This window comes from Pectinophora gossypiella, chromosome 21 (genome assembly GCF_024362695.1).
Source record: "Pectinophora gossypiella chromosome 21, ilPecGoss1.1, whole genome shotgun sequence".
Classification (NCBI taxonomy): Eukaryota; Metazoa; Arthropoda; class Insecta; order Lepidoptera; family Gelechiidae; genus Pectinophora; species Pectinophora gossypiella.
Genome location: NC_065424.1, coordinates 2,942,164 through 2,955,974, shown reverse-complemented (window position 1 = coordinate 2,955,974; position 13,811 = coordinate 2,942,164). Strand labels below are relative to the sequence as shown.

General features: G+C 37.4%; 4 protein-coding genes across 5 annotated transcripts in view; 2 read left to right on the top strand and 2 right to left on the bottom strand.

Annotated features, from left to right (window-relative positions):
- Positions 1-888: 888 nt before the first annotated feature.
- On the top strand, positions 889-10,472 carry LOC126376598 (sister chromatid cohesion protein DCC1). Its single transcript, XM_050024091.1, has 5 exons — positions 889-1,009; positions 8,747-8,937; positions 9,099-9,910; positions 9,990-10,153; positions 10,244-10,472. The coding sequence occupies exons 1-5, from the start codon at positions 999-1,001 to the stop codon at positions 10,347-10,349; spliced, it is 1,284 nt and encodes a 427-aa protein (XP_049880048.1). The 5' UTR covers positions 889-998; the 3' UTR covers positions 10,350-10,472.
- Positions 1,117-5,804, top strand: LOC126376549 (protein DENND6A). The gene has a single exon (XM_050024016.1). It carries the CDS (start codon positions 1,308-1,310, stop codon positions 2,988-2,990), a length of 1,683 nt encoding a protein of 560 aa, XP_049879973.1. The 5' UTR covers positions 1,117-1,307; the 3' UTR covers positions 2,991-5,804.
- LOC126376706 (mitochondrial import inner membrane translocase subunit Tim23) lies at positions 6,386-8,547 on the bottom strand. The gene is made up of 3 exons (XM_050024259.1): positions 8,218-8,547; positions 7,828-7,935; positions 6,386-7,011 (listed from the first exon to the last, which is right to left on the bottom strand). Exons 1-3 carry the CDS (start codon positions 8,435-8,437, stop codon positions 6,752-6,754), a joined length of 588 nt encoding a protein of 195 aa, XP_049880216.1. The 5' UTR covers positions 8,438-8,547; the 3' UTR covers positions 6,386-6,751.
- The window catches only part of LOC126376532 (phosphoenolpyruvate carboxykinase [GTP]-like), a 33,300-nt gene continuing 29,951 nt past the window's right edge, over positions 10,463-13,811 (bottom strand). For both annotated transcript variants that reach the window (XM_050023988.1, XM_050023987.1), the window contains 6 exons: positions 12,959-13,172; positions 12,425-12,617; positions 11,860-12,058; positions 11,517-11,666; positions 11,182-11,379; positions 10,463-10,902 (listed from right to left, as the gene is read on the bottom strand). In XM_050023988.1, the coding sequence (XP_049879945.1) occupies positions 10,804-10,902; positions 11,182-11,379; positions 11,517-11,666; positions 11,860-12,058; positions 12,425-12,617; positions 12,959-13,172 (1,053 nt within the window). In that variant the 3' untranslated portion in view covers positions 10,463-10,803. The remainder of the gene's footprint in view (positions 10,903-11,181; positions 11,380-11,516; positions 11,667-11,859; positions 12,059-12,424; positions 12,618-12,958; positions 13,173-13,811) is intronic.

Below are 13,811 nucleotides of genomic sequence, written 5' to 3'. Positions count from 1 at the left end.
CTTATGCGGTACCAGTCCACGATCCTTCAACCTTCTTCTAATTGTAGAGTCACTTACAGCCACCCTTCGTACAACACGAAGCCGCTGCTGCAGTTGAAAAGCGTTAAGGCGTCGATTTCTTAAAGAAGTTGTTACAATAAATCGATCATCTCGCTCAGAAGTGACCCGATTCCTGCCAGATCCTGAACGGCGCGTGAACAAACCAGTCTCCCGATAACGTTTATAGACTCTGTGAACAGATGACAGGCTTAGATGCAGTCTTGCAGCCACAACACGCTGACTAAGGCCAGAATCCAGCAATGCCACAACTTGGGCGGCTTCTGTGGGCGAAGTATCCATACGTTTTAGAAAAAAAACCTTTTTTCAGACGTCCCAAAGTCACAGTATTGAAATAAAAAACAAAAAGTTTAAGGATAGGCGCCAATTTTTAGTTTTTAAACGCTAAATGTACTCCAACCCTAAACACACATTTGTCTCAAAACAGTGATTCATTTCGTTTATAAGATAAATGTAACAAATATTGTCGTATATTTAAGGCTCTAATAGTACAAAATAAAAATAAAGATAAAGATAAAGATAAAATGAAATTCTAATTTTGAATTTAGAATTTTCGCTTATTACTGTAATGGCCAAACTGCCAGCTATACATTTATGTATTTTTTTTCATCGTATGAATTCTTTTTTGTGTTAAATTCGGACAGAAACAATGAAAACGGAAGTGTTTCGATTTTTTTGATGAGAAGTGTATAATAAAATAAGAGCTCTACGATAAGAGTTTCGGAGTTTCTTCTGCTTTTCGTCAATTTTTGGTCCTATTAGCATCTGAAATAATACGAAACGCATATATCGTTTCCCTATGTAATTTCTTCATTAAAAATAACGAAACGCAAACGCTTGAAAAAAGACAAGCAAGTGGTTTGTTATTTCGACTGTGTTTCTTCTATTTTACAATATTTTCAATTAAAATTATAAGTTAGATCCTGTGAAATTAAAATATTATGGATTACGGGTGAGTATGCTTTAAAGAGATAACAAATTTTCAAGTAAATCACAGTAGTTTCACGTTGCGAAACCGTAGAAAGTAACCAAACTTTTGTTTTGGCGCGCGCAGCCATGTTTGACGGAACAGCTGTTGCAGAAACGTCTCGGGTTCTCGCTGTTGTTTTTAACGTTTTCGTCGCGGAAAAATGAGCGAAAATATTGTTTTATCAGTGTAAACAACGTTAATGTGATGTGTGTTCTTAGTTTTTATATTAAAGTGATCCAGATTGTCAATTTCGGAATGAGTTTTCGATGATCGTGTAGCGATGGCTTGTGGAATGCAGTACGAAGACAATGACCTTCTCACGGAAGAAACTGACTTCCAAGCGAAGTGGAGCAGGTTTTCCGACTGGCTGCATTGTATTTGTGTCGTCACGTTCGACCTGGAACTCGGGCAGGCGATGGAAAGCGTGTACCCGCCTGACGTAAAGTTGACCGACCAAGAGAAGTGTAATATCTGCTATTTAGCGTTCCCGGATTCTAATTCAGGATGTATGGGAGACACCCAGTTCCATGTGCGGCTTCGTTCGCGAACTCTTCTCACCAAACAACAATTGAGTTACAACGAAGACAGTGTACCTACCCTACGCGCGGACTCCACACATTACTGGGGTTTTGTGTACTTCAGACAGGTTAAAGACCCTTCCCTACCCCGTGGATATTTCCAGAAAAGCATTATTCTGCTAACAAGACTGCCTTTTATCAACTTATTTTATAAAGTAATTCAGTTAATTGCACCAAAGCATTTTGAGGAAGGTGAGAGAAGTTTAGAGGCTGCATGCCATGATATTAACAGATGGCCGGTCTTGGGTGCCGGCCAAAATGTACTACTGCCTGTTTTGGGCACAGTTTTCCAGTCGTACATTCCAAATCAACAGACTGGTAAGATAACTCGCTCAGATATAGCTAAACAGGTGCATTCTCCAAATGTACCTCATATACTGGCCTCAATACAAGATGTTAATGTGTTTGATGCTTTATCTAGTTTAATATCACACCTGCATCTACTATGGGAGCTAGTATTGACAGCTGAACCTATAGTTGTCATGGCTAGTTCACCTACAGAATGCTCTGCTCTGGTCCAAGCTTTGACATACTTAATTCAACCACTCCCTTATTCAGCAGAGTACAGGCCATATTTCACAATCCATGATAGTGAATTCAAAGAGTTCACTAGAAAGCAGTACAATCCACCTTGTGTAATCCTTGGTGTTACAAATCCATTCTTTACAAAAACATTACAACATTGGCCCCATACTATAAAGCTAGGAGATTCTTCGTCAATTAAAACTAAACTGAGGAAGGTTGGAAATACCAAACTGTTGGATACAGCTCCAGGAGTGTACACTCAATACAAACCATTTTTAGAAAAAGATAAAACTATTATAAAAAAGCTTCACAATGGAATTAGGACTGATCGGCCATCTGAAGTCCAAACTGCAATGGTGAAGCGCCACCTGCTTGAACTGACACAAAGCTTTATGATTCCGCTGGAGAGATACATGGCTTCATTGATGCCTTTGCAGAAGAACATTTCGCCCTTTAGAGCACCTCCTGTACCTAATCCATTCAACCCTGAAGATTTCTTTGCAACACTGCAGCAAGCAGGCCCTCACTTGACAACTGGTATTAAAGGAGACTGGATAGGATTGTACAGAAACTTCTTTAGAACACCAAATTTCAGTGCTTGGTTTCACCAAAGGCACAGCAACTTGACAAATAAGCTTCATGCATTACAACTTGAGGCTCTTGCTGAGAGTGATTTGAAGAAATGGTCTATTGGGAAGAAAGAGGTGGAAATTGTTGATATGGTCCTCAAATTGCGGGAAGTTTTGAAGAGCAATCCTCCTGTGGCGGATAATACTCGGACGCTGCTAGCTAGGAGGCTAGAAGACTTGAACTGTGTGTTGCCAGAGGACATGAAGTCCATATTAAATGCTGCCACATGACATAAAGATGGCTGCGCCTCGGGACTGAGAGGATGCAGCAATGACTGCAAAATTCAGTTAAAATATAACTGTACATCTATCACTTGTGTGTAAATTAATTTGCCCACATTTGGACATTGTAAATAACTCAATTAGCTAGTTTTTCATAGTTACTCAGCCTAAGTTCTATTAGAGTTACTGTTACGGCATCATTTTATTGTTTTCTGTTGAAAAGGAAATTTTCCACTTGTGCATTGTCTTTTATCTATTACATAAGTTGTGATAGTGTGAAATTCATGGCCTCCAAAGATAAATTCATTGAATAGAAATTTACTTATTTAAAGGAATTCAAAAATTCTCTTAAATACCTACACATCCTGTAACCTGACAGAGGGCAGCAGTAAACTGTCTGTACTATTCAGAGGCCTCCGCCTCTGAATAACGGAGGATGGGTGTTCTAGTACGGCTTTGAAATAGACTACTCCAGGCGCCATCCCACTTGCATCAGACAGAGTACTGCGGGGCGGAAGGCAAGAGGGAAGCCACTGCTTTAGTTTTCCTTAAAAAAGTAGCTTGGAGAATACTACACCAACAAGAGTGTGGCTCTTAAATTAGTGATGTGGATGACCTGCACATCAATCAATATATCGGGCTATTTTTAATATTATAATCCTTTAGTTTCATTTATGTTATCTTACAGGCAATTTCAAATGTATTTGCTTTAACATACTTTGAACTGTACTTTATCTTATCTGTAACATATTATTATGCCATTCAAAATAACTACTGTTAACAGAGTTCATTATCATGCTAATACTTGTATATTTGGCCACATGTTGAAACCAATTATGAAAGTAACCATAACTAATTATTCAATGTACAATATTCTGTTTGTAATGGAGCATAATATTTCAATTTAAAATGTTATTATAGTCAAGGTTATTTTTTTAAACTAAAAGTGTAATTATCAGGGAGACTAAAGAGGTCAAGATTGGATGTATATGCCATAAAAGTAGATTTACTGGTGAGATTTTGGGACAAACTTCTGAATAGCTTTCTATTAATATCAGAAGAAAATTACTATGAGCAACTATCTCTTTATCCATATGCAAACTTAAGTTACAAGAAGAAATATTTGGGTGAATTATTTTCATTCATATAATATTAGAATTCAATAAAAAAATGTATACACCTGTTTTTTAATTTTATTTTAAGTTGTACCCATCATTTTCTTATCCGCCGAAAAGGAAAGGGACGCATGATTGACAACTGTTAATTTTAAAATAAATGAATAACCAAGGCAAATAAAATAGGCATCTCATTCTGCCAGGTTATTGGCCAACATTATAATTTTGGGAGGGTTTTTTTTAAATTCCTGCCTAAAATTAATGTGTGTTCCATAAATTTTATGCCCGTCGATTACCCGTCCCTTGCCTTTTCAGCGAATAAGATAATGACAGGTATAACTCAAAATAAAATTAGATGGTGTCTACAGGAATCAGCACCAACAGTATTTATTCTTAATATTAATAGCTTGACAGACACAGGAAGCCACAAACTTCCTCAAAATGTGGGTAGATAAAAGCCAGACTCAGCAGTAAATCTCAACAATTTCCTGCTTATTCCTTTAATATCGGTTTGTTGTATTTAGATGTATATAATACTATAGGTATTTTACTACAGACATTTTATTGCATACTGACTTCAAGTAGGAAGTTAACATCCTTCAGAGATATTTTAGATAGGAATGAAATCTATAATAATTATGGTATTACATGTTATCCAGGCTTAAAAATATGTAACAAATATTACGTAATGGTTTGATGGTCTAAACAAATGGTATTATGTGAAAATGTTGCATGCCAATGATAATTTTCTGAAATGACGTCATGTTTATTCAGCATGTATTGTTGAGACAAAGTGGCGCCTACTAGTGGCGGAATTAATTTTCGTGAAAACCCTGTTCATCTGACATTAGATCAGGCGCCTACCAAGCGACATCTGGCGTCAAAAAAAAAATACAAACACCAACAGTTACTGTTATCTAGCCAACCTGTTAGCCAATTTGTACCAGAATATTTGTACATAATTTTGTGTATATTGTATTTAATTATGGTAGATAAAGATGTTACTCCTGCCGCATGGTGAGGATCTTGTTTAGTTGACCAGAAGAACAGTGGTTGATCGTTATTTGAACAACTAAGATCAGCTGCTGATAGTAGCAGGCGGCCCCGCTTGAATGATCAGTAAAGAAGTTCCATTCGAGGGACGCTAACGCCATTATACATACCAGAAATAATCGCGCGAGTGTCGGCGCCAAACAAACTGACCTAAACAAGTTTTATATTTCTCTTTTTCTACCATGATGTAATCTTAAGTATTAGTATTGTAAATGTTAGATTAGAGAATCTCATTGATACAGTATCTTTGTGTAATTATTTTAAAGATCCCTCCATAATGTTTTAAACTGTAACGTCTCAAAATGCTATATTTTGTAATTAATGTTGTAGATAGGATTATGGGCATTAAATAGATCGAATTATTGTGTATGGAAAGTAACTTAAAAGTTGAATACATATCGATTTTTTCTTCTGTGCAATATATTTTTAAAATACAAATATCCTGAGGCTTTTAGAGCAGTCTGCTTGTAACTCATGAGAATAACAACTATTTTCTTGAGAACTGTATAACAAGCATACATCAGATTATTTAAAAACTATTTGGTGCCAAAAATGTTCCAAATTATATTCCATAATAAATAATGTAGATATAATATTGGCATTCATGTTAGCGTGTAATTAAAATGTGTAGTCATTGTCTGATTGTTTGACTACATTATGTAGCAAAAATAGTAGCATGCCTAGACTCAGCGGAGCCGTGCTGCCCTAGAGAAGTGTATGTATCATGGAAATGTGGTACATGCTGCCGGAATATTTTCACCAACTGACGTCGCTTTTGACGAATCGCATAGCGACGCTAAAAATAAAGGTTTCGTCATACGAAGACTGAATCCGGAGATTAATTACACTCACTCTCTCTTTTCTCTGTTTTTTTTTTCTGTCTTTGGGGTCACACGTCCGAACCGAGTCGTGATAGTCGTCGTGGGTCTATCAAATTGGAACTATATCGCATTACATTCTCACGTCATTCTAGGGCGTGGGATCCTGCAGAGTGTAGGCATACATCACAGAATCCCAGATGCTCAATATTTGTCATTGTTACACAGGTGATAGAGATCAATCAATTTTTTTTTATACATAGAAGATAGAGTGACATTTTATTATGATTGGTTTTTTTGCTTGCTCAATGATTGCCTCCACTATATCGTAACGTCCCATCGTGTCATCGCCACATATAGTTATATAATTGTACAAAGACAATGCATTAGTTAACATTGTATGAAAATAAAATAAATGTTTTAATTTTTCAAACAATTTTTTATTTCGGCTTATGTACGAGTATAACGCTGCTCCTGTTTCGACATGGGGATAAATCAAGACAGGGACAGGATGAAATTCTATTGAAGTATAAACATTTCTTAAATTTTTTATTAATTATGAATTTCTATCGCTGTGAGGGGACATGATAAAACAATTTATATTTAAAAACAAGATATAAAAGAACTTCAATGGAATCTCACCCTCATATTGAGCAATTACACATGTCTAACATACAGAACATGGCATGAGTAAGTTCCATATGGCAGATGCTTTGGTGCTGATTGCATAACGTAAAAACTAAAATAACAGTCTATTTACATAAAACTAACAGGCGGAAATGGATCAGAGTCTGTTATATCGTGCTTTGCTCCATATATTGTCGTTGTCGGTGATGAGTGTGTAGATGCCTGCTAAGGTTAGACCCACAGCCGCTCCGAGGCCCATGGATCTGAGTCCTGAAGTGCTCTTGTAGATCATGCCGGTGGTAGCTGCAGCAATGAAGGTGTTGCCGGTGTCTTCTTTGTCGCGTACCCAGGTCACGCCGAGAGCGATGCATGAGTAGAAGGATGCGATGATGCCCAGGGTGCAACCGGTTGATGTGCCTGAAAGGGAAAATTAATAAATCAAATTAGGACTACCTTAACTAATGGATGAAGAAAAGGACACAGTTTGTTTGCGCTTGCAAAGTCAAATTGCAAATTTGAACTCAAACTGCTTAGTTTGAGTTCCAGTTTGTTTAATATTTCATATGTCTGATCTTATCTTTGTTACCAAAAGATAATCAAATGCAGACCTAGCAGTATTGGTTCTTGCTCTGAACCAAGTAACTATTTGACAAATAACATTATACTGTATAGAAACATGTGAAAGCATTAAATTGAATGCAATTGGGTCGTGTACTAGGTTCAAGATAAATTATGAAATTCTGATTACTAAATAAAGACACATCTAAAACTAACGAAAAACATTTTCTTTTTTCTATTAAACTTATTTATGAATTTTAATCAAGAAAAACGTAATAATAAATCCGACATTTTGTCACGTTTTTCTATGACGTCACAGAGTGCTTTTTCATACAAATTCCATAGTAATTTCGTGTTTTGACGTTTAGTAAAAAGTAACTGATTTGACTAGTTGGAAACTAGCCTATTAATGTAATATTGAGAAATTGTTTTGAGGGTATCTGTTTTTTTCTTGGTAAAATTAAATAAAAATCACACTTAGATTTGCTATAAGTGCCAAATGAAAGTATTGATTTGGATTGGCCAACTCAGCTGTATAATACCCCCTTCGGTTGATTGAGGGGAACCCTGTCCCTAGTTGTGGGACATGTATGGGCTGTTTATGTATTACCAATTTAAATAGAACAAATGTCATGAAAAAACAAAAAAATAAAAAAGAAGAAATAAGTAACTTGCCTTGTTTCATGATATAGTTGACAACTTGAGTCCGCCGTACTTTGCCAGTCTGACCTGCTAGGGTTGTTGCTCTTAGGCCTTTGTAAAAACCAGCCATACCACCAAGACCTGTAAATTACAATAACAAACATTGTAGGTACCAAAAAACTCAAAACAATAACAAACTAAAGAAAAGCCCGCTTTGTGTACTTGATTTTGATGTTTGTTACATGTTTTAATGTGAATTTCTATTTTGTATATATTTTTTTATGATAATAAACAGGACCTTAATCAAATTATGGTGGACAAATAACGGCATTCATATATGAGCAATAACTACTGGCTGTTATGTAAAAACATCGGCTATTTTGAGGTTAGAACGCAATAAACGTTGGCTTTATGACGCTATACCTGAGCCGGTCATGAAAGACATTCCGATGATGGGGAGAGCTACGTTAGACCTCCGTGCAGTGGTGGCCATGTGACTGTCATCAGGGTACAGGAACTCTGGCTGCATCTTAGGGATGTAGTGAGGATCGAAGTTCAGATAAGGCGAAAGGCTCGACCCCGAAGCCTGGTTCGACTTCTCCTCAGGCTTATTTATCGGAAGCATTTCGCCAAATATAGACATTTTCGGTTTGCTCACTATAAACTAATTCTAAAACTAATAAATCGTGATCCGAAAATCACGAGAATTTTCACGGAATCGAAGTCGAACAAATGTCAATGTCAAAAAGGCGGATAGACTATAAATTTTCAACCATAGACCATTCGATAGTGTTGCCAATATAAGAAATCAAATTACCCTTATAAATAATAGATGAACATAAATAGACGCCCGCCATTCAGAATGAGTTGTGCAGAGAGAAGTAATCTAAAGACAACTTGCAGCCACATTTGAATAATAAAATTATCCTAATGCTAATATGTTTTTTTACAGGGAGGTAAGAACTTCTGAAGATGTAAGGAAGATAATCAAGACAGCGAAGCTCCACGAGTCTGAGTTGACTGAAATCACTCAGATTCTACGGTTTCCGGACCCTAATCAACATAATGACAACTTGAAACTCATGTTGCTGGATGACAATCTTTTGAAACATATTGAAGCGGGAAATAAGTTACACTTCAAAGGTGAGTCATCTGAATAAATGTCTTGAGTACGGTTCAGTTTTATACAGAGTGAACTTCGAGGTACAAGGTTCAGGATTCATGGGATTTAAGTGTACATATAAAAGTTGCAAATGTTGGAATTGAATTTATAATATAGTATTAAGTATTGTTTATTTTTATAGGCGATCCCGAGGAAAACGTAGTCTTGTGTACAGATAACAAAACATACGATGTTAAAGAAGCAGAGACTTCTAACAGTCTTCTTCTTGTATCAGACTTGATGTTTGCGGCTTCAACCGGTCTCGATGAAACTATTGCCAATAATTCCATGGAATGTGACTCCGATAACTCTTTCGATAAATCCAACACAAGTCTTAATAAGTCTACAGAGTCTGACGAAGGCGCGAAAGTCCCAAGGAAAATTGAACACAAAGACATTGTCAATACATTCTTCACTTATTATGAACTGAAGCCTTGCAAACCACGCTTATCTAAATTGCAAAAAATCTTGGAACCTACCAGATATCAGGGTTCTGAACTTGAATACGCAATTGATAAATCAAAATTATTATCTTATGAGGCCATTTCTGATCATATTCAAGCATCTAGGGCTGAGATTGACCAGGAGTTACAAAGGATTCAGGCGATAAAAATTGATGGATACTATCGCCTCTTAGAGTTCGATTACGAGTTCCGAGTTTTGTCTTACATGTTGGATCTGATAGATGAAAACTCTTGGCCTTTGGATAAAATCTCAAAAGAAGTTACACTTGATAGTTTAAAAGAACTGGTGCCAATGTCGATACTAGAAGCTATGTTTAGATTTTACACTATAGAAACTATAATGGAAGATGAAGTGCAGTATTACAAGTACGACCAAGATAAAGTTTGTAAATTTTTGGCGAGGGTATTATTAAAGAGTGCTGGAAAATTCAATCTAGCCGAATTTTTGCAGGCTTGGAGGGATTCTGTCCCTGATGGAATGGTCACTGATGTAAGTTTAAAAACATCTGATTGTTGGTAATTTACGAGAAATGTATAAAAGTGTAATCTAAATAATACGTGTTTTTTAGGAATCTCTCTTGTCAGGGATAGCTTTGATTGATAAATCAACGACACCGCAAGTGATTTGGGGATTTTCGGAAAGCGATCTCCCTGAAGACATCAATGAGCGATTCAGGGTTCTATTCCAGACGAAACCCAAGTGGACAGTGGATCAGATATCACCATACATTGAGTAAGTACTTCAGATAGCATCACACCGGTTGTTTTATTCAGCCGGGTTATACAATAAAAAAAAAAACCTGGTTTCTTCTGCTTCTTACAGATGCTACGCAACTGAAAAGCTTAACGTGAACGCTCTGCTAACTAAATATGCAAGAGCGTCGACTCAAGATGGTGTCAGGGTTTTCTCTGCCAAACATATGAAGTGATAATTTGAAGATTAAACTATTCCACCTCTTTCTCATTGTGTATAATACCAAGTAAGCATACATTTCTTCAGTATAATTTTGTTGTATCTGTTATGGCTAATAAAAGACAAATATAATGTGAAATTGATTTTATTTTGATTTTAAGAGTATTATAATTTATCATATAGTTTAAAATATACATTAATTTGACCTAAATCTTATTCACTTAGAAATTATTATTTAACGTAACTTATCTAACACAGCCATCGTATTTCATCTACTATCAAACAGATGTCACCAGTATCAAAATCGTTCAATATCATATTTTTTCTCTTCCAAAGTCAATATACGATAAGCATCTATCTAGTCAATTATACTACTACTATTCTTAAATTAACTGAGGAATGTTTTCTGGAAAATGTACATTGATGAAATCTTGATTCTTAAGTGGTCTATCTATATCATAATCTTTGGTCTAGTGCACGTTTTTCCTAAGTTTGTTCAGTTCTTCCCACATTTCCTTTGGAAGATCTTCGCCGACTTCTTGCTTGAAGTACTTTTCAATGGCATCAGCCTGTAAAAGAAATGATTTACATGAGTTTTGTGTTCGCTCTTCTATCGTGTGGGTTGTGAGGTGGATTACCAATCTCATCAACCTTGGTGTCAGGGTAATTATTGAGCCGCCAATGGCTCCAAACATTGCTCGTGTGTGTATGAGTTCAGTCACTAGCATAAAAATCAGAGTGCCAACACTATACAAAAACACATGATGCACAAAATGCTGTAGCCTGTAGGTGATTGCTATAAATACTGCTCATGAAATCAAAATCAAGGATAATTTCATTATACACACCTCTTGCAACCAGAAGTCCTTGGGAATGCTGAATAGTTGTTTCATGTCAATGTCGCCAAGTCCTTCAGTATTAAGTGCGCCTTCAGAAGGCACGTATCCTAGCGGAGTTTCAGTGTAAGCAGATTCATTCTCACAGCGTTTGAGCACCCAGTCAAGCACGCGGGAGTTTTCGCCGAATCCAGGCCAAAGGAATTTACCCTGCAAGTAGGACAAACAGTTTTTATTACATTCAAGTGGATTTCGTAATATTTTACATCATCTGTCAGTAGTGAAGAGAGTTCTAATAAACGACCTTAAAAAAATATCCAGAATTCTAGAACAATTCAAATAATTACCTGCTCGTCCTTACGGAACCAGTTGACGTGGAAGATCTTGGGTAATTGGCGGCCAGGCTTCTGCATCGACAGCCAATGCTTCAAGTACTCTCCGAAGTTATAACCGAAGAAAGGTCTCATTGCGAATGGATCGTGCATAATCACTTTGCCCTGTTAATCAAATAGACAAAGTTAGGAGACGATATTAACCCATCGAATATTATCACTATCATCTAGGAATTAGATGTCTTATTAATTAATTATATAATAAGGAGTAGACACAATAATAAAAGAAAGCTCATTTAGTAGTCCTTCAAAAGAAAGTATGCTTTTATAGTATATTTATATTCCAATAACAACTTACGCTGTGTTCAGCAGCAGCGGTGGCTTCAGATCTCATGGCAGCACCCATGAAGACGCCATGCTGCCAGTCTCTGGCTTCAACAACCAGCGGCACACCACTTGGTCTACGGCCTCCAAGGAGAATGGCCGAGATCGGTACGCCTTCAGCACTTTCCCAATTTTCGTCTATGATCGGGCACTGCTCGGCAGGAGAGCAGAATCTGTGAAGTAATTGAAATTGTACATCTATGTTGAAACTATAAATAATTTCAAGAGAAAAAAAACATTAACTAATTTATATTCTCATCTTCTTCTATCGTGTGGGTTGTGAGGTAGATTGCCAACCCCATCAACCTTGGCAACCCTGACAGGGTTACTATTGAGCTGTTAAAGGCCCCTAACATAGCTCATGTAACGACTAGTAACTAACATCATCAGTAAATATAAGCGGGACCAGCAGCGGCTTATCTAATAAATTTACTCAAATAAATGGGTAATTATTGCAAAGTGGCAACCCAAAAAACCAAAAACAATTATTGTTATTTCTTCTAAAAACAAAGCTTATGACACTCATTCATAGAGCCTACCTAGAGTTAGGATGAGCAGCGGGAGTCTTCTTGCTAGGGTCCCAAGGTTGTCCTTTCCAGTCCGTGATGCCTTCAGGAGCTTTGCCCATGCCTTCCCACCAGACGCCTCCGTCACTGGTTTCCGCTACGTTCGTGAATACTGTGTTTTTGAATACAGTCGCCATTGCCATCGGGTTGGTCGCTTCCGATGTACCTGTAAACAAAATGATGTTATGAGAATGTGACTTTTTATTATAAATAGTAGCCTTTATAAAGAAACTAGTCCGGTGATATGTTGGATTTTATAAACATTGTCGAGAATTGTTATACTTAAACATTCAGATTGTCATTGAAATATCCATTATGACTGAGGGAGTGTGGGCTTTCTAATATGACGGATTATAATGGCGATGGGCTATGATCACTGTCACCATACGGCTCCCCGCATCAATCTTAAGACTTGTCTGGCGCGACTTACTGGCTGTCTTCTGGGGCTCTATCCACAGCATTAAGAACTATGGGCGTGAGATTATGTTATCAAAACAAATCACAAACCTGGCGCGACTCCAAAGAACCCGTTCTCAGGGTTAATCGCCCTCAGCACACCATTTTCATCAAACTTCATCCAAGCGATGTCGTCACCCACACACTCCACCTTGTACCCCGGCAGCGTGGGCGTCATCATAGCTAAGTTGGTCTTCCCACAGGCCGAGGGAAAAGCGGCGGCGATGTAGCGCTTGCGGCCCTTCGGGTCTGTCACGCCGACGATCTGTGGGGCGAGATTGGTTGTGAAAAAGACGTCTGTGGGTTGATCTTCGAACGTCAGTAGTCAGTGGCGGCCCTAGCAAAATATTTACATGGTGCCAAGACCTCAAAGTGGCCTCAGCTCCTTAAAATACATTTTTTTTTCGGTTAGTTAACGGCCACCGAAATTGACCTATTTAAATATTTTAAAAGTGTTGTTAATGGCCACCCGGTATGAGTTTTATGTGGCCGCAATCTAACCCGATGAAGATGATGATGTTAGTTTGCGGCGGCCAGGGTGAACCAATCTTGGTTGATTTTGTCCACCCCGTATTTCGGCGCCCGGTGCGGTGACACACCTCGTACCGCCCCTAGGGCCGCCACTACCAGTGGTTAACGCAAAAATATCCTAAAATATTTGGCCTTCCGTAAGTCGCCAACTTACATAAGTTCTAACTGGATATTTGAAAAAAGACAAAAGATTCCAGCATATTTTTAAAGTAATTAGGTTCGAAAAACTACCCTGGTGTGAGAAGAAATATAAAGCTACCTAGCGCAAGGTTTTCAATTCTATGCTTTTGCGATAGAAAATTCCACATGATATTAACTTATAATAAATGACCTAAATCATCCCTCTCAGTATTCGTTACGATTTCACATACAC

Coding starts and splice junctions, on each gene's coding strand:
- LOC126376598 (XM_050024091.1), top strand. Junction 8,938..9,098: donor AAATAAGTTACACTTCAAAG/GTGAGTCATCTG, acceptor TTATTTTTATAG/GCGATCCCGAGGAAAACGTA. Junction 10,154..10,243: donor CAGATATCACCATACATTGA/GTAAGTACTTCA, acceptor TGCTTCTTACAG/ATGCTACGCAACTGAAAAGC.
- LOC126376549 (XM_050024016.1), top strand. CDS start 1,308: ATGGCTTGTGGAATGCAGTACGAAGACAATGACCTTCTCACGGAAGAA.
- LOC126376706 (XM_050024259.1), bottom strand. CDS start 8,437: ATGTCTATATTTGGCGAAATGCTTCCGATAAATAAGCCTGAGGAGAAG. Junction 7,936..8,217: donor GTCTTTCATGACCGGCTCAG/GTATAGCGTCAT, acceptor TGTAATTTACAG/GTCTTGGTGGTATGGCTGGT. Junction 7,012..7,827: donor CAACTATATCATGAAACAAG/GCAAGTTACTTA, acceptor TTTCCCTTTCAG/GCACATCAACCGGTTGCACC.